Source organism: Pan paniscus, chromosome 22 (genome assembly GCF_029289425.2).
Source record: "Pan paniscus chromosome 22, NHGRI_mPanPan1-v2.0_pri, whole genome shotgun sequence".
Lineage (NCBI taxonomy): Eukaryota > Metazoa > Chordata > Mammalia > Primates > Hominidae > Pan > Pan paniscus.
Genome location: NC_073271.2, coordinates 25,585,767 through 25,607,618, shown reverse-complemented (window position 1 = coordinate 25,607,618; position 21,852 = coordinate 25,585,767). Strand labels below are relative to the sequence as shown.

Below are 21,852 nucleotides of genomic sequence, written 5' to 3'. Positions count from 1 at the left end.
ATATTGTCACTATAAATTCCAGTAAGTGTGCTCCTTGACATTGACCCAAATTAGTTAAAATTTTATTTCCATAAAAAATGTGGACATAGATATTCATAGCAGCTTGATGGAAAGTTGTCAAAACTGGGAAGCAACTGAGAAGCCCTTTAGTAGGCGTAGGAGTTATTACACTTTGGTACATACAAACAGTAGAATAAGATTCAACACCAATAAGAAATGAGCTATTGTGCCATGAAAAGACAAAGAGGAATCTCAAATGCATATGACTAAGTGAAAGAAGCCAGTCTGAAAAGATGACTTACCATACGACATTCCGACCATATGACATTCTGAAAAGCAAATATGGAGACAAAGATCAGAGATTGGCATAGGTTATCGGAGAGGGAAACATGAAAAGGGAGAGTTCAGAGGATTTTTAGGGCAGGGAAACGAGTCAGAATTCCTTTTTAAAAATTTTTTTATTTCCATAGGTTTTTGGGGAACAGGTGGTCTTTGGTTACATGAATAAGTTCTTCAGCAGTAATTTGTGAGATTTTAGTGCACCCATCAACAGAGTAGCATACACTGAACCCAATTTGAAGTCTTTTATCCCTCACGCCCCTCCCAGCCTTTCCCCTGAGTCCCCAAGTCTTTTTTATCATTCTTATGCCTTTGTATCCTCATAGCTTAACTCTCACTTATGAGTGAGAATATACAATATTTGGTTTTCCATTCCTGAGTGACTTCCCTCAGAAGAATAGTCTTCAGTTCCATCCAGACTGCTGCAAATGCCATTAGTTTGTTCCTTTTTATGGCTGAGTAGTATTCCATGGTATATATATACCACAATTTCTTTTTTTTAGTATCATTATTATACTTTAAGTTCTTTTTTTTAAAATTATACTTTAAGTTCTAAGATACATGTGCAGAATGTGCAGGTTTGTTACATAGGTATACATGTGCCATAGTGGTTTGCTGCACCCATCAACCCATCATCTATATGATGTTCCCCACCCTGTGCCTATATGTTCTCATTGTTCAACTCCCACTTATGAGTGAGAACATGAAGTTTTTGGTTTTCTGTTCCTGTGTTAGTTTGCTGAGAATGATGGTTTCCAGCTTCATCCATGTCCCTGCAAAGGACATTAACTCATTCTTTTTTATGGCTGCATAGTTTTGCATGGTATATATGTGCCACATTTTCTTTATCCAGTCTAACATTGATGGGCATTTGGGTTGGCTCCAAGTCTTTGCTATTGTGAACAGTGCTGCAGTAAACATATGTGTGCATGTGTCTTTATAGTAGCATGATTTATAATCCTTTGGGTATATACCCAGTAATGGGATGGCTGGGTCAAATGGTATTTCTAGTTCTAGATCCTTGAGGAATCGCCACTCTGTCTTCCACAATGATTGAACTAATTTACACTCCCACCAACAGTGTAAAAGTGTTCCTATTTCTCTACATCCTCTCCAGCATGTTTCCTGGCTTCTTAATGATCACCATCCTAACTGGCGTGACATGGTATCTCATTGCAGTTTTGATTTGCATTTCTCTAATGACCAGTGATGATGATCTTTTTTCATATGCTTTTGAAATGTCTTCTTTTGACATAATGTCTTCTTTTGAAAATCCCGCCCCTCTCTTAAATCCCTTCTAATATCCTGACTAAGAGAGAGAAGTGATGCCAAGCTCTGCTGGGGACCCACCACATGGGAAGTATTCCAATCTCAGCTAGTTCTATTCACCCAAACACCAGGTCTGTCTCCACCTTCTGAGACCACACAGAAAACACTAAATTTCTTTGCATCATCATTATCATCCCCATGATTATTAATGTCTTGGTCCTTTATTCATGTACTGGACACTCTGCTAAAAACTCTATAGGCACTCCTCATTTGATCCACCTAACAGCCTCAATCAGCAGGTATTAATATTTTGTTCCATTTTACAGGATGAATTCAAGTTCAGAGAAGTTAAGTAACCAGCCTAAGACCACAAACCCAGTGAGTAGCAGGGCCAAAATTTGAAGTCTCCGCTCTCAACCATACATCACTCTCTGCATATTAGGCAACAGCTTTGTCACCTCCCTGAGCCTGCTCTCATGCAGATTAAAAGTTTTTGTTTTCAAAGCAAAACAATCATGAAATCATGACATTCTATCCAATGCAATAACCATTAGGATATTTCCTCAGAGATTCCACCTGGAATTCTATCCAGTGTGATAACTATGAGGACATTGCCTCAGAGATCCTAGCTGGAATGCAATAGTTAATTCGAATGGCTGGTGGCATTCAGCACATGGTGAAAACAGCAGAAAGAGGGATGTACAGGAGTTGCGTGTTTGCAGTGTCAGAGCTGAAGGGGAGAAGGCAATGTCAAATTACCCACAATCCCACTGTTCAAAGAACCCTGTACTGCCCTTGTCTTCTTTCCTTCTTCACATTTCAAGAGTTACAGAAGAATCTCAAAGAATCTTTCAGTGTCTGTGACAATACATTTCTATGGGTTTAAACTCCTCAGACTGTAAACACTTTGAGAGTAGGGGCCACGTCTTACATAGCTTTGCATCATATACACATGTTTGATTAAATCGGGGACAAAAATCAATGAGCAACAAACTACACATAGAACCAAGAAAAACTCAGAAGTAGACGCTGATCGAACCTCACTGCAAAAGTTATAAAGCACAACTTGTTTTAGTTTAGGTTCCCTAAGAAGCAAACTCTGACATGAAGTCTTGGTGCAAATAGTTTATTCAGGAGTTAACGTTGAAAACAGAAGAATGGAATAGAAACAGTGAGACAAAAAAGAGAAAACATCAATAATTGGTGTCTAATGAACTGGATTAACCTGTGAGAAGCTGTGCAGAACACTCCTTAGAACTGTCACACCAGGTGATGGGGTGTGGAGGTATTACTCACTTTAGTTGAGGGTTGCTTCTGAGGGTGTTAACTCCCCTGAAATTCTGTGTCATGCATGAAAAGCGTTAAGCAGGCTCCTGCAGTTTTGGAGAAAGCAACTTAGAGAGATGCCCTGGCACAAACTTGGTGAAAGACCCTGGCAGTGGCTTGTGGGGCAGCTGTCCTGGAATGAGGAGACTGAGGACATATGGCAACAGTCATGGTAAATCACAAGTTTTTGCACTCGCATCTTTATGTAAGCTCGTTAAAAGAAACTATGGAGCCAAGTGCAGTGGCTCACGCCTGTAATCCCAACAGTTTGGGGGGCCGAGGTGGGCGGATCACCTGAGGCCAGGAGTTCAAGACCAGCCCGGCCAACATGGTGAAACCCCGTCTCTACTAAAAATACAAAAATTAGCCTGGCATGGTGGTGCGCACCTGTAATCCCAGCTACTACAGAGGCTGAGGCAGGAGAATCACTTGAACTGGGGAGGCAGAGGTTACAGTGAGCCGAGATGGCGCCACCGCACTCCAGCCTGGGCGACAGAGAAAGACTCCATCTTAAAAAAAAAAAAAGGTGGGGGGGGAAGAAAAAGAAGAAATGATGGAGTAGAATGTCTCCTCTGGTCTCGGATTTTCAGGTGAAGCTCCAAGCTGAGTACAATAAGCGTCACGAAGCATGAAATCAAGAAACCAGCGGACACTTCCCAATTTGTGGAAATGAGGGTGCCCATACAGAATAGAAAATAGTATCTGTATCAGTTTACCAGGGATACCATAAAAAAAAATAGCACAAACTAGGTGGTTTAAGCAACAGAAATGTATTTTCTCACAATTCCGGAAGCTAGAAGTCCGAGATCGGGAGACTAGCAGGGTTTGTTTCTCCTGAGACCTCTCTCCTTGCCTGGCAGGTATCCCTCTTCTCCCTGTGTCTTCACTTGGTCTTCCCAGGGACCCAATATCCTGTTCTTAGAGGCGTACCAATCACATGGATTAGGTCCTACCCTAATAAGCTCATTTTAATTTAATCACTTTTTTTTTAACAGACCGTATCTCCAAATACAGTCACCTGCTGAGGTACTAAGGGTTAGGAATTCAACATATGAATTTTGGGGAAACACAGTTCAACCCATAACAGTATCTCACGCTCAGCTGGGGGCTTGCTAAGCAGTTGCAGAAATTCTTAAGTCCCTAAAGAAGGATACGGTGGAATTGCTCTCTGGAGAGCATGACATGGATAAGCTAGAATTTAGGGGTTTATATGAACATAGAGGATGGTGCCTGCCTCCCGCCAGAGAATGTAGACAGTGAGAGGCTGGCAGGAGGAAGGAAAGAAGCACCGGAAGCAGCCCACATTTGGAACGGCAACGAACCATGCATTTCCGGTGGGTTCGGTGAACTCCGGAAGGGAGCCAAGCTTGAGCCATGTTGATGGGATGCAGCACACTAGACGGTACCACCGGAGGCTTGGAAAAGGCCAACTGGGTATTGCATCTCTTGACACCCTGTGCAGAGCCCACGTGGAGCACACACAGACCATCTGCACCCCACAAATGAGCCAGCATTTGGAGGCCCAGCACACATATTATCACCAGCCAAGAGAAACCCATAAATATCATGAACGGAGTAAAAATGCCTTTCCCCCTTTCATGCTAACCCCTGCTTCCCAGTTCTGGAGGAGCCAGCAGCAGGAGTTGGGAAGAGAAGCAAAGGAGAAAGGAGTTGCATAAGAAAAGACCACACCTCTTTCCTAGCCTAGATCAGACCTGAGTTGAGGGAAGGTGAGAAGCTCAGAATTGGATCTGAGCCTGAAGTTTTTATTTAGACTGGGCTGTTTAATACCAGACACAGTGACTCTTAACAAAATAGGACTTGTCTAACAAGTCAAAAGGACAAGAAAGCTATGTGATTTTCCTCAGATCTCATTCAGGGATAAGGAAAAGGGATCAAACAGACCACATTTAAATGCAATAGACGATGAAAAATTAAATCGTTCCCTAGTTCTACCCCAGCTCAGTTTAGCTCACTCAATAAACCAACAGCACTTCATGTTCTCATGTACAGATTATGGGGGGAAGAAGATTCTGAACTGGCCCCCTTCCCAGAAATCTCCTAAATTATTTTGTACCCTGTTATCAAATTAATATTCTCTAGACATTACTTCTATCTCATTGTTCCTCTGTCCAAAATTCTCCAATGACTCCGTGGCCTAAAGGATAAAGCCCACGGTTTTCTTCTTGCTCCTAAAGACCTTCCCCACCAATGCTCACCTCCAGACAGCTCATGAGTCTTCTTTCCCTAGGAAAACCACATTCCAATCTTAGGGTTTGGGAGGGCCACCTCATGGTTTTCCAGGAGTCTTTTCATCGTGGCCTGGGAGGGTTTGAAATAAAGATTGTACCTCAGTGACATAGGTCAAGGAACCCAAACCATCCTCCTCCTCATTCAACCATAAACAGCCCATATTGGCTTCTGTGTATGAGAAATTGAAGGCTCTCCCTTGTCCCAGCTTCCTTAAAGAGTTCATGTTACCACTAAACAGAGTCCCCCTGTTCTTCTAACTGTCATTTCTCACGTTATGGGATGTACATCAGGGCCTCATCATTATTCTCTTTCATATACCTGGACCTTATTACATAGGAGCTCAAAGTCTAGCTCTTTACATTTCTCTTAATCTTCTTTGATACTAAGTGAGGCAACAACAACAACAAAAAGATAGTATAGGCCATTTTATTTTACTTTATTGAGACAGGGTCTTGTTCTGTTGCCCAGGCTGGGGCAGTGGCTTGATCAAGGTTCAATGAAGCCTCAAATTCCTGGGCTCAAGAGATCCTCCAGCCTCAGCCTCCTGAGTAGCTTGGATGACAGGTGTGTGACACCACATATGGCTAATTTATATATATATATACATATATATATATATATATATATATGTATATGTATATATACAGACAGTGGTCTCCCTATATTGCCTAGATTGGTCTCAAACTCCTGGGCTCAAGTGATCCTCCCCACTCATCCCCCCAAAGTGCTGAGATTACAGGCATGAGCCACCACGTCTGGCCCATGTAGGTCTTTTTAAATAGCCCTGAGCTTCTCAAGCCCCTACACCCCTCCCAAGTAGGAGAAAGGAAAACCTAAATGATTAAATTTGATCTCCTGAGGCCACATGAAAACGGACCCTCAAAAATTCACTGTACTTAGGAAACTCATGGACAGGTTATCAAACCTCAAGTAGCAAAGTCCCTGTAGAGTTTCCTTGGACTTCTACATTTTCTTGCAACAAATAATACATTTAAAGGTCAATGGATCTCATTCTTTATCAACCAAGAAAATATGTTTGCAGAATCTAAAATCTCATCTAGAGTTAAGATCAACATATTTTTTTTCTTCTGGTCCTTTCATTTATTTATTTAAAATTGTCTTATCATTACTATGTAAGCTTGTACCTGAATTACAGCTTTTAATAAAGCAATGACACTTTTATTTCTCAGATGCCTGATGACCACATTAACCTCTCCTCATTTGAGTTATTAATTGCACATTCTGTCCAATCCCTTTGGTGTGGCTTCCAAGGAGACAGTCAGAAGGCTTCTCAGGAAGGGAAGGACATGTTTATTGTTGGCCCTGTGGGAGTGTTTGCATAATTACTGGAATGATTAAAGAGGTCTTTTCTAAAACAGACAAGCATACTAAGTTTTAATATGTTTCATGACAATGCATAAGACAAGAGTGCATGTTGTACCTGATATAGGACCCTGCAGGTCGCCAAAATAAATAAATATGTGTAGAGGTGCTGGAATGAATTCAGTCATGGATATAAACAGAAATTTCAAGGGGAAATGAGCTTTGATTCTTGATGAGAGAATTGTTTGTGATCAGAATGAGGACAGCTGTACAGCAAAGGTGACAAAGAGCCTGGGGACATGAAGTCTTAAATAGTTTGCTCTAATCCCATGTTGTAAAGACGGCTTAATGTGAGGGAGGGGGTAGCAGGAAGAGTTTTGATGAATCCTGAGACTGGAGTTAAAGCTTTTCTAATTTGGCTCACTGGTATTTAATCTTATAACTGTGCATCCTTAATCAAAACTCAGAGGGACTCTTTAATCTTGTGTGTATAAAATGAAAGATGATTAGAGTCCCCTGACCTGCCTGTGAGTTCCAGCTGTTTCCTTCTTTTCTATTTCCTAGGCTCTTCATATCTCCCACTAGCTGGAGTTACATTAATAGAAAAAACAGCATCCCGAAATTGTAGGAGAATAAATATGTAGAACACACTCATTCATTCATTTTTTTCTTTTGGTGGTTAATGGCATCTATTATGTGGAAGGCATTGTTTTACATATTAATATACAGCATGAACAAGACCGACATATCTATTTGTACAGACTGCATTTTAGAATCTAACTAGGACTTGTTCACCATTGCTTGGCTAAGTAAGCAAATGCAAATGATTCAGGAAAATAAATATGATTTTAAGGAGTAAATAATTATGTAGAAAAATTCTTCTGTTTCAGATGACTGCAAGGTGCAAATTGTTTACTGAAGAAATTCATCATATAGCTGGTCAAGTGTTTGGATTCTGTTAGAAGATTGAGAACAAGGTGATAAAATGCATCATTCCAGCATCACAGGATTTTGATGACCAGACAAAGGCTTTGAATTGTGCCTGATGTATTTTTTTAATGCACAGTAAATAGGACTCCAGGGCCAACTCCCCCAACCCACACCACATCCTAAGCAAGACCTTTATAGAGAACTGTCCCTGGGGGAAACTTTTTCCCTTGATCGAAATCCTAGCATATCCAGGTAATACTTCACTACTATTCCCACTCTTTTTTTTTTTTTTTTTTTTTTTTTTTTTTTTTTTTTGAGACAGTCTCACTCTGTCACCCAGGCTGGAGCGCAATGGCATTATCTCGGCTCACTGCAACCTCTGCCTCCCAGGGTCTGAGCAATTCTCCTACCTCAGCCTCTGGAGTAGCTGGGATTACAAGTATGTGCCACCATGCCCAGCTAAGTTTTGTATTTTTACTAGAGATGTAGTTTCACCATGTTGGCCACGCTGGTCTTGAACTCCTGACCTCAAGTGATCAGCCCACCTTGGTCTCCCAAAATGCTGGGATTGCAGGTGTGAGCCACTGCACCCAGCCTTATTGCCACTTTAAAAAGCTTTTTATTTTTAAGAATATTATTAAAAATCTTTCCATTCTTCAGCTTCCAAATTCAATTTCAATAGAGGTATCAGATTTCACTAACCGACAACTGACAAAAACAACCCAAAAAATCTACAACAATGAAAAATACTAAATTCCTGAGAAAGCATTACTCTGTCACTATAACTAAAATAATGATTTCTATAAAAAAGAGATTTTCAGGGATGAGAAGGCAAACTTTCAGTTTTTGCACGAGTTTTCTAGGTTTTATCATAAACAAAAGAGTGATAGGCTCCTTTGCCTTCCCCCCAAACCCCCACCTTGGTCCTTCTTCATGAATTAATGAGTCTGATACACAGGATGCTGGTAAAAATCATCCCTATATACTTTATAAAATTAATCAGGGAAGAACGGAGGAAGAGCAAGGAAACTAAACCAGGCTCACAGCAGGCTCAGCGTGCATCACTAGGCCAGCTGCTCTCTGACCTGCTTCCTCCTGGTTGTTTGGTGATGACTGCCTCAGAATCACATAGACCCTGAAACTGCCTTTGCAAAACTTACAACTGAGGAAATTGTAACAGGGAAAGAGATCAGACCTAACCGACTCCATCTTGCTTCTAACCATTTAGCTGTCCTTGTTCATTCCTGGGCATAGGCCAAACTAACTTTGGGAAGGAATTCAGTTCATGGTTGGACTCTGAAACAAAATTGATAACAGCCCTTTTACAAAAAGATCCCTTTCTTGCCTGGAGACCAGTCTGCCTTGGCAGGACTAACAAATTAGCTACAAGATTAGAAATTAAGGTTGAGGGGTCATGGAGCCTCTGGCTCCAAGAGTCTGAACCTCCCCAAATTGCTCCTAGGGACAGCATCACTATTGTAAAACCTAAGATCAATGCTTGAGATATTTTGCAGACCCTGCAGTGGATGGATCAGGTAACACCACCCAGACCAGTAATCTGGCTCAACCAGTTCTGCCATCCCACCCAGGAACAAAGGCAGCAAAAAAACTTCACTTCGACCCCCTATGATTCCATCTCCAACCTGACCAATCCACATTCGCCACTTCCCAAGCCCCTACCCATCAAATTATCTTTAAAATCTCCAATCCCCGAATGCTCAGGGAGACTGATTTGAGTAATAATAAAACTCTGCTCTCCTGTACAGCCAGCTCTGCATGAATTACTCTTTCTTCCTTGCAATTCCTCTGAATAAATTGGCTCTGTCTAGGCAGTGGGCAAGGTAAACCCATTGGGTGGTTACAACCCATTACAAGATTATAGTTCCCCTTACCTGCTCTATAGATAACAACGTGAACATTATAAGATGTTGAGTTTTCCATCTGAGATATTCTTTCAGGTCCTGTATATCAATGAAACTACTGATGTCAGCTGGTCTGAAGGGCCCCACAAGATGCTGACTCCCTGAAGAAGCCTATGTGATTCTGAGGCCTATGTGATTCTGAGTTTCTACATCTTGATGGTTTCATATCTCATACACTGACCAATTAATGGCCCCAATATTCCAGCCCTTCATACTTCATGATCCCCTTAAAAGCCCCCACCCAGGACTCCTCGGGGAGATGGATATGAGGGTCTCCTCCCATCTCCTTACTTAGTTCCCTGCAATCATTAGACTCTTTCTCTGCTGCAAACACTGTTGTCTTCATGTAATTGGTATGTTACTGCACAGTGGACATACAAACCTGTTGGTCCTACAATACTGGTAAGAGGACAGTATCATTGAAATAACACAAAAAGAGTAATATTCTATACTCAGAACTCTAGCCACCATAATAAGACATTTAGGCAAAACTCACTGCAGCAAAGTATTAAGTGAAAACATACACAACCAACATATTTTCTGTTGACATAGGTGTATGTTAGAGCATAAGGAATAGCAGGACTGTTTATTAACTTGAGTTAAAACCATCTCCCTCTTTTCAGCTGACCAAAGAGAGAGATATGCTGTAAGCCATTCTGGACACCAAGCACATTGATTCTTATTTGTTGCTTGTCTAGAAGACCTTTTGTTTGTGTGGAGGAGGAATATTAGCTGTATATCAGTCACACTTTATTTCTGAGAGAATTTGTACACTAAACATGTGCATAAAAGGAGCACTAGAAAATATTAAATCAAAAACAGCTTGGAAAACACAAAAGATAAGAAACCACAGTGACTTTACAAAAACAAGTACTCACTCTGAACTTGACTGCCCTAACAGTAGCCTATCCAAACCAAGAAGGAGAGCAAACTGTAGGAGAGAACTGTAAGGATCCTAGATCTCAGAAGAAAAGGAAGAGATTCTTATAACACTTTTTCTTTCCCAACATTATTCTGGAATAGGAAAAGAGAAGTGAAGTCAGAAGGAACAAACACTATGGCACTTCCAGCCCCTTCTGACCTATAGTCCCCATATTTGACATTCAAATGATTCACTTTCTCCACCCGAGTGGCTCCCAATCTCTTTTCTTTATAAAAATTTATTTTGCAATATTTGAGACATAGAAAAGGAAATGAAGAATAATATAAGTACCTATGTACCTATCAACTAGTGATATGGTTTGGATGTCTGTCTCCTCCAAATGTCATGTTGAAACATAATCCCCAGGGCCAGGAGTGGTGGCTCACACCTGAATTCCAGCACTTTGGGAGGCTGAGGCAGGAAGATTGCTTGATTTCAGGAATTTGAGACCAGCCTGGCCAACATAGGGAGACCCCATCTCTACAAAAAATTTTTGAAAGCCAGGCATGGTGGCTCCCACCAGTGGTCCCAGATACTCAGGAGGCTGAAAGAAGCGTATTGCTTGGGCCAAGGAGGTCAAGGATCAGTGAGCTGTGATTGTGCCACTGTGATTGTGCCTGGGCAACAGAGCAAGACCCTGTCTCAAAAAAGAAAAGGAAAGAAAGAGAAAGGGAGAGGGAGAAAGAAAGAAGAGAGAGAGAGAAAGAAAGAAAAGGAAGGAAGGAAGGAAGAAGAATGAAAGAAAGAAAGAAAGAAAGAAAGAAAGAAAGAAAGGAAGGAAAAGAAAAGAAAAGAAGAAAAAAAGAAAAGAAAAGAAAAGAAAGAAAAAGAAAGAAAGAAGGAAAGCAGGCAGGCTGGCTGTATACAGCAGTGGAGCCCTGGACAGGGCCCAGGAAACCATTTTTCCCTCCTAGGCCTCTGGGACTGTGATGGGAGGGTCTGCCATAAAGGTCTCTGACATGCCTTGGAGACATTTTCCCCATTGTGCTGGTGATTAACATTTGGCTTCTTGTTACTTACGCAAATTTCTGTAGCCATCTTGAATTTCTCCCCAGAAAATGAGGTTTTATTTTCTATCACATTGTCAGGCTACAAATTTTCTAAACTTTTATGCTCTGCTTACCCTTAAACACTTTGCCACTTAGAAATTTCTTCTGCCAGATACCCTAAACCATCTCTCTCAAATTCAAAGTTCCACAGATCTCTAGGACAGGGGGAAAATGCCACCAGTCTCTTTGCACAGCAAGTGTGACCTTTACTCCAGTTCCCAACAAGTTCCTCATCTCCACCTGAGACCATCTCAGCCTTGACTTTATTATCCATATCACCATCAGCATTTTGGTCAAAGCCATTCAACAAATCTCTAGGAAGTTCCAAACTTTCCCACATTTTCCTATCTTCTTCTGAGACCTCCAAACTGTTCCAAATGACAGGGACAGGAGACAGGAAACTACTGGATAGAAGAGAGCAGTTCCCACCCTCAAGCCTTGATACCCACAGCCCTAAGTGAGAACAGGTATTTCTGTTTTCATGCTCAAAAAGTTGCCTTTTGGCTCACCACATCCCCATATTCTGTACCCATATAAATCCCAAACCCCAGACTCCATGACCAGATGAACAGAGGAGCAGAAGAGTGGCAGAATAGCACAGCAGAGAAGGAGAGAAGAGAAGGAATATCTGAACATCAAGAGGAGTTCAGCTGGGTATGGTCAGAGAGGAGATTGGCAACTGGACAGCCATACTCCAGGGGAACATCATCTTCCTACTCTATCCCCTGTCCAGCTCCCCATACATCCCACTGAGAGCCACCTCTACCACTCAATAAAACCCCCACATTCATCCTTCAAGTCTGTGTGTGACCCAATTCTTCCAGGATGCTAGACAAGAGCTCAGGATCCAGAAGGCTATCACACTGGCCCTCTTCCCTTGCAAAAAGGCATAGAGTCCACCGAGCTGGTTAACACTTAAGCTATTGGTGGAGAGCAAGGCTAAAAGAGTACACTGTAACATGTGTCCACTGGTCTTTGGGAGTCACAGACAACCACCCCTAGACACTGCCACGGGGCTAGAGCCCAAAAGTGCTCACCCTAGTTCCTGCCTCTGCCCCTCTGTGTGCTCCCCCTCCCTCACAGTGGCTGAACAGAGAGCCACACCCTTGTCACATGTCCTGTGAAGGAGGTCAGGGAACTGTCCTGTTTCACAACCTCTGCCTGTTACCCAGTTCCAAGGTTACTTCCACATTTTCAGGCACTTTACAGCAGCATCCCACTACCTGGTACCAATTTACTGTATTAGTCCCTTCTCATGCTGCTAATAAAGACATACCTGAGACTGGGTAATTTATAAAGGAAAGAGGTTTAATTGACTCACAGTTCAGCATGTCTGGGGATGCCTCAGGAAACTTACAATCACGGCAGAAGGGGAAGCAAACACGTCCTTCTTCACATGGTGGCAGCAAGGAGAAGCACCAAGCAAAAGGGGGAAAAGCCCCTTATAAAACCATCAGATCTCATGAGAACTCACTATCATGAGGACAACAGCATGGGGCTAACCACCCCCATGATTTGATTACTTCCCACCAGGTCCCTCCCATGACACATGGGGATTACAGGAACTACAATTCAAGATGAGATTTAGGTGGGGACACAGCCAAACCATATCAGTGGGTACATAGTAGGTGCATGTATTTGTATTGTATATTTTTTACCTTTATATGTTCTTCTTTTATTTTTTAACTTTTAGTCTTATTTGTATGTTTTAAATTTTTATATATTTTTATTCAATTTGCTTTTTCAAGCAACATTATGTTTATGAGGTTCTTTCATGAATGTATTTGGCTCTAGTTCATTAATTTTCAGTATTACATAGTATCTATCATATGAACACTCCACCATGAGTTAATCCACATTTCTGTTGATGGCTACTGAAGCTGTTTCTAAGTGTTTGCTACAATAAACCATTTGGCTCTGTCTCCCTGGGAATATGGGCAAGATGTCCTAGGGCATATTTCTAGAGTAAAAGCTGCTGAGTCACAGAGGAAATTAATTTCCAACTTTACTAAATATTGTAAAATTGATCTCCAAAGTGGCTACACAAATCTAAATTCCCCCTTGCTGTGCATAAGAATTGTTATTGCCTTATATCCTTGTAACCATTTGGTATTGTCAGACTTTAAATTTTCTGCCAATATGATGAGTGTCAAATTATATCTCACAGTGATTTCTTTTACCATTATCCACATTACTAGTGGAGTTAATAATCTCTTCAAATCAGTATTTGTAATTTATTATTTCTGTGAGATTCCATGTTCTTCTTTTGGGGGGGGACCATTTTTTGATAATGTTGTTTGTTGTGCTTTTCTTATTGATGTAGAGAATTTCTTATATAAACTGGATATTAATCTTCTATTGATTATACATGCTGCAAATATCTATTTTTCTTTCTTATTATAATACCTTTTGATGAACAAAAATGTTTTATGTAGTTTGTGTTGTCAATATTTATCTCTATAATTTGTATGTTTTCTGTTTTCTTTATTCCCTACCCTAAAGTCTTGAAGATATTATCCTTTATTTTCTTCTAAATTTTTAGTTTCTATTTTCACAGTCAGGTGTTGAACGAACCTTGAGTTCACATCCCTAGGAGATGCAAAGCAGCATGGCATCGTGATTGAGAGCATGGAGTCCGGAGGCAGACTACCTGGGTTCACTTCTCAGCTCTGCCACTTTTTAACCTGTCATTTAACTTCCACAAACTCCAGTTTCTTAATCTGTAAATGGGTACCTACTCATAGGTATGAGTAAAGTTGCAATTAGAATATATAATATTACTCATAGGTAAGAGTAAAGTTGCAATTAGAATATATAAAACCTTTTAGAACAGCACCTACTGAGTGCAGTGGAAGGGATTACTCTTATTATTATATGAGCTCTAGTTTTATTTTTGCATGTGGATAGCCAATTTTCCCACTCCTACATGTTATCTAGTCCATTGCTTTCTCACTGATTTAACAATGCCACTTACATCATACATCAGCTTTCATGTAGGTGTTGACATTTTTCTCGGTTTCCCAGTCGTCCATTGGTCTATCTGTCTATCCTTTAGGGAAATCTCAAGCCTCCATTTAAAATTTCCTGAGTTCTAAAAATCCCTGAAGTTATCACTCCTGCTTGTTCTTTCATCTACAGTCCCATCTCAACAATATCATTGTAGCTGTTAGTGAAACATAAAGGTTTCCTGTGAGTTTCCTGGGGCTGCCATAACAAAGTACCACAAAATTGGTGACTTAAGACAACAGAAATGTATTTTTCAAATGTGTTGTTCAGAAATGTTCACAGTTCTGGAGGCTAGAAGTCCAAAATCAAGGTGTCAGCAGGACCACGCTCCCTCTGAAATCTGTAGAGAAAACCCTTGCCTCTTCCTAACTTCTGGGGATTTGCTGTCAATTTTTGGTGTTCCCTGGCTTACAGATGCCTCCCTCCAATCCCTTATTTTCACATAACATTCTCCCTGTGTCTCTTCACATGGAGATCTTTTCATGAGGACACCAGTCCGATTAGGGCCCATTCTACTTCTGTGTGACCTTGTCTTAACAAATCACATCTGCAATGTCCCTATTTCCAATTAAGGTCACATTCTGAGGCGCTGTGAGTTGGAACTTCATTTGGGGGGAATACAAAATTCAACTTGTAATGAGGGCACAGCCAAAAAAATACTAACGTTGAGCTTTAATGAAAGCTTCTAATCCTCTCCTGGACATTGTAATTTACCCCCGGATGCTTCCTGCCATACTGCCATCAAGTACAGTAATTTAATCCTCCTGGATCCAGATGCACTAACTCAGATTTTAAAACAAATAATTGCAAGCTTCAAATTCTAACCAACTACCTCCAGAGTTTGTAAAAAATGAAGATTTTTAGAAGCCTACCTCCAGAGATTCTCATTCAGTGGTTAAGTTGATCAATGCTAATGCAGGTAGTCAAGAGACTATACTTCAGGAAGCACTCGTCTAGAAAGAAGTGTTAAAAGACATGTCCCCTAAGGAAGGGGCAATTGGTGGAGCAGCCAGCCTCATCACTCAGCTCTCAGGCTGGTCTAAAGGTCTTGGAAGGGGCTAAGGAGAACTTTGCTCTGCCCTGATAAGTAGTCTGGAAAGTGAGATTAATACTACTTCACCACTTAAAATCCTTTCCTTAGAGGATCATAGAATTGAACTGGTTCCAATGTTTAATTAGCAATTCAATTGTGTCTTCAGTTTTCACAGGCTGCAGATTCCCTCAAGGTCTAAAGTATGACACTGCAGCAATCTATTCCACACTTGGAGCAAGGATTGCTTTTTTTTATTTGGAAAAAAAAAAAGAGACAACAGCTTGGTGTTTGTTAAGAGCCTACTATTTGCCAGGCATTCTAGGCACTAGCAATGCAGCACTGAACAAAACCAACAGCATCCCTGTTATCACAACACTTTTATTCTAGTGAATGGGAAACAATTGAGAAGCAAGATAAATTAGTAATATATGTGCAAATTCTATCATGATGGAGATTTTTGACTGTTCCATTTAATTTTCATCCCTGGGACCTAGAATGATCCTTAGCACATAGTAGATGATCAACAAATATATATTGAATACCAAATGGTGATAAGTGTAATGACAAAAAATAAAGTAGGGAAATGAAACAAAGAGTGTGGGGAGGGTGCAATTTTAAATGGAAGAATCACAGAAAGCTTCATAGGAAAAGTGTCATTGGAGTAAAGTTCTGAAGGAAATGAGAATGCAAGTCATGTACATATATCTGGGAAAGAAGGGAGCCTTAGAACAGCATCAGCAAAGGCCCTGAGATAGGAGCATACTTGTGTGTTCAAAGAACAGCATAGAGAGAAAGAAAAGAGGGGAAGAGAAGTAGGAGGGTGTAAAGGTAAAGAGTGCGAGGGATGGCCAGATATGCACTGGGATGTCTTGGCATTAGCTCTGAGATGGGAAGGCACTGAGAGTTATAAACAGTGGAGTGAGGCTGAGGCAAGAGGATCCCTTGAAGCCAGGAATTCACGAACAGCCTGGGCAACATAGCAAGACTCACCTCTCTACAACAAAAACTTAAAAATTAACTGGGTGTGGTGGCATGTGCTTGTAATCCTAGGTACTTGGGAGGCCAAGGCAGGAGAATCACTTGAGCCCAGGAGTTCAAGGCTGCAGTGAACTATGGTTATGACAGCCTGGGTGAAAGAGCAAGACTTTGTCTCAAACAAAATAAAACAGTGGAATGATAGAAGCTGCTTATATTTCAACAGGTTTATTTCAACTGCTGTGTTAGAACACTGAAGAAAACAAGGGTACAAGCATGAAGCTATTGCAAAAAATCCAATGAGAGATGAGACTGTCTCAGACCCAAATGGTCACAGTAAAAGGATGAAAAGGGATAAGATTCTAGGTATATTTTGAAGGTTTGGGCAACAGAACTTGCTAATGAATGGGATGCTGGACATGAGAAAAAGAGAGCAAAGATATAGTCAAGTGAGAATGTGGAGGAACTGGAACTATAATCCACTGTTCGTGGAAATGCAAGATGGTACAGCCACCTTGGAAAATTATTTGGCAGTTTCTTAAGAAGCTACACAATGCACCTACCCACCCAAACATGCCACTCTTAGGTGATTTACTCAAGAAAAATGAAATCAAATATCTACACAAAGACCACTATGGAATGTTCGTGGCAACTTTAATCATAATAGCCAAAAACTGGGAGCAAGTCAAACGTTCATCACATGAAGAATGCATAAGCAAATCGTGGTGTGTCTATATAACGAAATGTTAATCACAACACAAAGAAGCAAACTACCATTTCACACAACATGAATAAATATCAAAATATTCACTCTAAGTAAAAGAGACATAATGAGAGTACCTACTGTATAACTCCATCTATATAAAATTCCGGAAAATGTAAACTAGCCATGATGAAAAGTAAATCAGTGGTCTCTTGGGGACAGACTTGAAGGGAGGAATGGGTGACAAAGGGAGATAGAAATGTTCTGTAAATTAATTGTGGCAATGGCATTATGGGTGTATACCCAAACTCATTGAGTTGTACACTTTAAATGTTACAGTTTACTGGACATATATGTCATAAAGTTGATTTTAATAATTTTTAAAAAGAGTAAAGCCAGGGTTTTAGCCTGAGTAATTGGAAGAATAGAGTTGTGATTTTCAGAGATGAGAAAGATTGTGAGAGGAGCCAATTTTGTTGGTGGTGAAATAGAATATAAGGAGCTGAGTTATGGCCATGCTAAGTTTGACATGCCTAATAGGGAGATGTTGAATGGACAGTCAGGTATATAAATCTGGAGTTCAGGAAACAGGTCAGGCTGGAGATATACATATAGGAATCATCAACATATGGATGGTCCTTAAAGTCATGAGGTTGTACAAAATCACTATGAGAGTGAATGTAGATTTAAAAAAATAGAAGACATGCAAGGACTAATCCTTGGGACTCCAAAATCAAGAGACCATGAAGCTGAGAAGGAATCAGCAGTGACTAAGGAGGAAAGGCAGTACAGCCTGGTATCCCAGAAGGCAAGTGAAGGGCTCATCGAGAAAGAAGGGAATGACCCTGTGGCCATCTGTGGCAAAGTCAGTCCTGGGGGACTGAGAACTGCTCACTGGAGTACCTGAAGGTCATTACTGACCTTGATAGAGTAATGGTGAAGAAAGAATGGAAAGAGTGAAATTGGAGTTAGCCTATGTAGTTAATTCATTCATGGAGTTTTGCTGGGAGAAATGTGAAGTGGCAGGTGGAGGAGAAAGCGGAGTCAAGGGAATTTTTTAGAATGAGACAAATCATAGCATGTTTGCATGTTGATAGGGAAGATCCAGTGAAGAAATATTAGTGCTTTAAAGGAGATAGGAGAGGATGGATGGAACAATATTCCTGAATAAGTGGGAGGCAACAGGACATAATGTACAATTGAAGGGGCTGGCTGGGTCAGGAGACCAGAGAGCTCCTTCACTGTGACCAGAGATGAAAAGAGGCCAGGTGTGGTGACTCACACCTGTAATCCCAGCACTTGGGAGGCCAAGGTGGGAGGATCACTTAAGCACAGAAGTTTGAGACCAGCCTGGGTAACACAGTGAGGCCCCATCTCTACAAAAATTTTCAAATTAGCCAGGTGTGGTGGTGGGCACCTGTAATTCCAGCTATTCGGGACACTGAGGTGGGAGGATCGCTTGAGTTCGGGGGGTCAAGGCTTCAGTGAGCCAAGATCACACAACTGCACTCCAGCCTGGGTGACAGAAAGAGACCCTGTCCCAAAACAGTAAAATTAAAAATTAAAATTAAAAACAGAGACAGGAAAGAGAATGTGGGCAGCATGAAGGGAGGCATGGCAGAGGGAGCCCATCCCGTCTGATAGCTCCTGTTTTCTGGATGAATGAGGAAGGAATATTGAGAGAGAGAGATGAGTGGGAAGCTGCTGGAGACATCTATTTTTGTATGGGCTGTGTGCTAAGAATAGTTTTTACATTTTTAAAAGTAAAACATAAAAAGGACTACTAGCCTTTCAGAAAGACCACACGCTCAAAGAGTTGAGGAAATTTCCTCTTGCCCCACAAAGCCTACATTATTAGTACTGGCCCTTTACAGAAAAAAATTGGGCTACCTTTGACAGAGGTGAGTTAGTGAGTGAATGAGCTAAAACTCTATGTAGAGCAGGACATGCCAGGCATCCGAAGAGCACTGGGCAGCAGCTTGACAGAATATCAATCTACTTCATCCTCACACAAGTACTACAAGTTAAATATTAATAACCCAATTTTAGATGAGCTAATTGTTTCTCAGGGAGGTTCAATAAATTCCTTGAGGTCATACACATAGTAAGTGGGGTGTATTAGTCTGTTTTCACACTACTATAAAGAAATACCTGAGACCGGGTAATTTACTAAAGAAGGAGGTTTAATTGACTCACAGTTCCACATGGCTGGGGAGGCCTCAGAAAACTTACAGTCATGGTGGAAGGGAAAGCAGTCACCTTCTTCACAAGGCAGCAGGAGAGAGAAGCACAAAAGAGGAACTTCCAAACACTTATAAAACCATCAGATCTCATGAGAACTCACTCACTATTATGAGAACAGCATGGAGGAAACTGTCCCCATGATCCAGTCATCTCCCTCCCTCAACCCGTGAGGATTACAGGTCCCTCCTTTGATACATGGGGATTACAATTTGAGATGAGATTTGGGTGTGGACCCAGAGCCAAACCACATCATGGGGAATAAAGATTTACTTAGCAAACATGTAAATGTCTCAAATTCCTCTTTCCTTTCCAAAAGACTGTGACCCCTTCGTCTTTACTTTGAATGTTGCATATGCAACTGCAAGATATTGCATATGGAAACAGCACGTGCAGCAGGACAAGCCCACTTTAGAGCTAGACAGATTCAGGTGTACACCTCAGCCTTCTCTTGCTGGCTTTGTGGGCTTGAATGATATATGCAACATTTCCAAGTCTCCATTTTTCTCATCTGTCAAATCTGATTTGTAATAATTAAGCCACTTGAAATTGCTAATATTCAACCATTTCTGACCTATAAAGATGACAGTTTCATATAGTTCTAACACCTATCACCCAAGGATTTTCTGTGGGATAAAGTTAATATACATAAAGCATGTGTACTTTTTAGACACTTAAATGGTAGTGAATATATGGATAATAATACATCTTGATGCCTAAAGAAGTATTTATTTAGAGGGAAGGGGCTATGGAATGATCTCAACTATGCACACTTAGCCCAGAGCCACAGGGAAAAATGAGATGTGGAGGGCTGCAGGAACCCTGAAGGTGGCTGGTGAGTCTCAAGTCACACTAACCCTAAGTCTAAACTCATCTTGATAACATTTGGCCTGGAGGAGCCCTGTGGGCCACTTCATGTCCAACTTTCAATACCTGGAAGATTGCCACAGGGAGGCATCATACTGTCTGGGCTATATATAGAGGATAGAAAGAGGAATCCTGGGTGGACATTACCTGGAGACAGAGTTATATACAATGTGTGCTAAAACTTTTTGATAATTAGAATTATTAACCATGGAATAAGCTGCAGTGGGGAATACAGAGTTCAAAAGGGGACTAGAAAGCACAAAATAACATATTGTTGGAGGACTCACCAAATGGGTGAGGGCTGGACTAAATGACCTTTGAGATTCTTTCCAACTCTAAACTTTTATGAGTCAGTAGGTCCTGGTTCAGGTCTAGCAGTGTTCTGAAGTGGAACCAACTAGTTATATCTAATATAGTTCCTGACACAGAGTAGGCATTTAAGGAAAGTGTGCCCTTCTCTTTCACAGCTCCTCTGCCCCTAATGCAAGAAGAACTATTAAGTTATCCTATCATTCAGCAACTGTACATATATCCCCTTTCTTTCATCCATTTTGATTTCTCATGGGTCTACTAATTAAGAAATAGAGGAGGAAGGAGCTGATTCAAAAAGTCACAAGCCAAAATTTAAATTGGAATCCTAGTATATACTTATGAAGTTGTTATCAGATCAAAGTCAGTATTCTTATGTTTGAGTAGGCTTTTCCAAGGATAGATCACTGGAATTTATATGGCTAATAGGAGGATAAATTGTTTTCCTAGAAGACAAGATTAAAAAGAAGCAACTGGCATTTGAGAGATTCAGATCACTTCACTCCCGGGTGGCTGGAATAGAAATGAGATGGTAGAAGATAAACAGTGGTGCCTAGATGGTCTCTTCCCAGGTCACAGGCTGCAGCAAATTTTAAGTCAAAAGAATTGTGTCATAATGGGATGATTAAAGCAAGCTCCCTTTGCCTCCCTTAAAAGAGGCAGCCTATGAGTAGAAAACTTGCTCTGTAACAAATGCATTTAAATTATAGTAATGAGGAAGAGCCACTTCTCCAAAATTAAAGACAATAGAAAGTTATTAGAAAGTCCTTTATGCCAGGCATAGTGGCTCATGCCTGTAATCCCAGCACTTTGGGAGGCTGAGACGGGCGGATCACCTGAGGTCGGGAGTTCAAGACAAGCCTGACCAACACGGAGAAGCTCCATATCCACTAAAAATACAAAATTAGCCTGGTGTGGTGGTGCATGCCTATAATCCCAGCTACTCTGGAGGCTGAGGCAAGAGAATTGCTTGAACCTGGGAGGCAGAGGTTGTGTTGTAGTGAGCCGAGATCATGCCATTGCACTCCAGCCTGGGCAATAAGAGTGAAACTCCATCTCAAAAAAAAAAAAAGAAAAGAAAAGAAAAAAGAAAGTCCTTTCTATCTTCCAGGTACCTGGGTTTGAGGAGGACTTTTGTATAAGGCCATGTACTTGGAGCCAGAAGGCATTCATGAGAACCCCCACCATGTGGCCTCCTACCCTTAATTCAATGACCTTGGGAAGGTTACTTGACCCTCCTATGCCAGCGTCTCATCTGCAAATAGAAACCATATAACATTGACTTCATAGGGTCATTATAAAGATTAAGTTAGATAATATTTATCAAGCAGTGGGCATGGTACTTGGCAAATTATGAACATTCAAGAAATGTCAATTACATACGC

At 41.0% G+C, this 21,852-nt stretch overlaps 1 protein-coding gene across 4 annotated transcripts in view; it reads right to left on the bottom strand.

The window, feature by feature from the left end:
* BACH1 (BTB domain and CNC homolog 1) overlaps positions 1 to 21,852 on the bottom strand; it is a 456,481-nt gene that overhangs the window by 337,574 nt on the left and 97,055 nt on the right. The window contains exons 5-6 of one of the 4 annotated variants that reach the window (XM_055105211.2): positions 5,154 to 5,256; positions 308 to 329 (exon numbers count right to left, since the gene is read on the bottom strand). The exons of 2 other annotated variants lie outside the window; for them this stretch is intronic. In XM_055105211.2, the coding sequence (XP_054961186.1) occupies positions 5,182 to 5,256 (75 nt within the window). In that variant the 3' untranslated portion in view covers positions 308 to 329; positions 5,154 to 5,181. Of the gene's footprint in view, positions 1 to 302; positions 330 to 5,153; positions 5,257 to 21,852 lie in introns of those variants that run through there. One more of the 4 variants, XM_063601389.1, reaches the window with a different exon arrangement.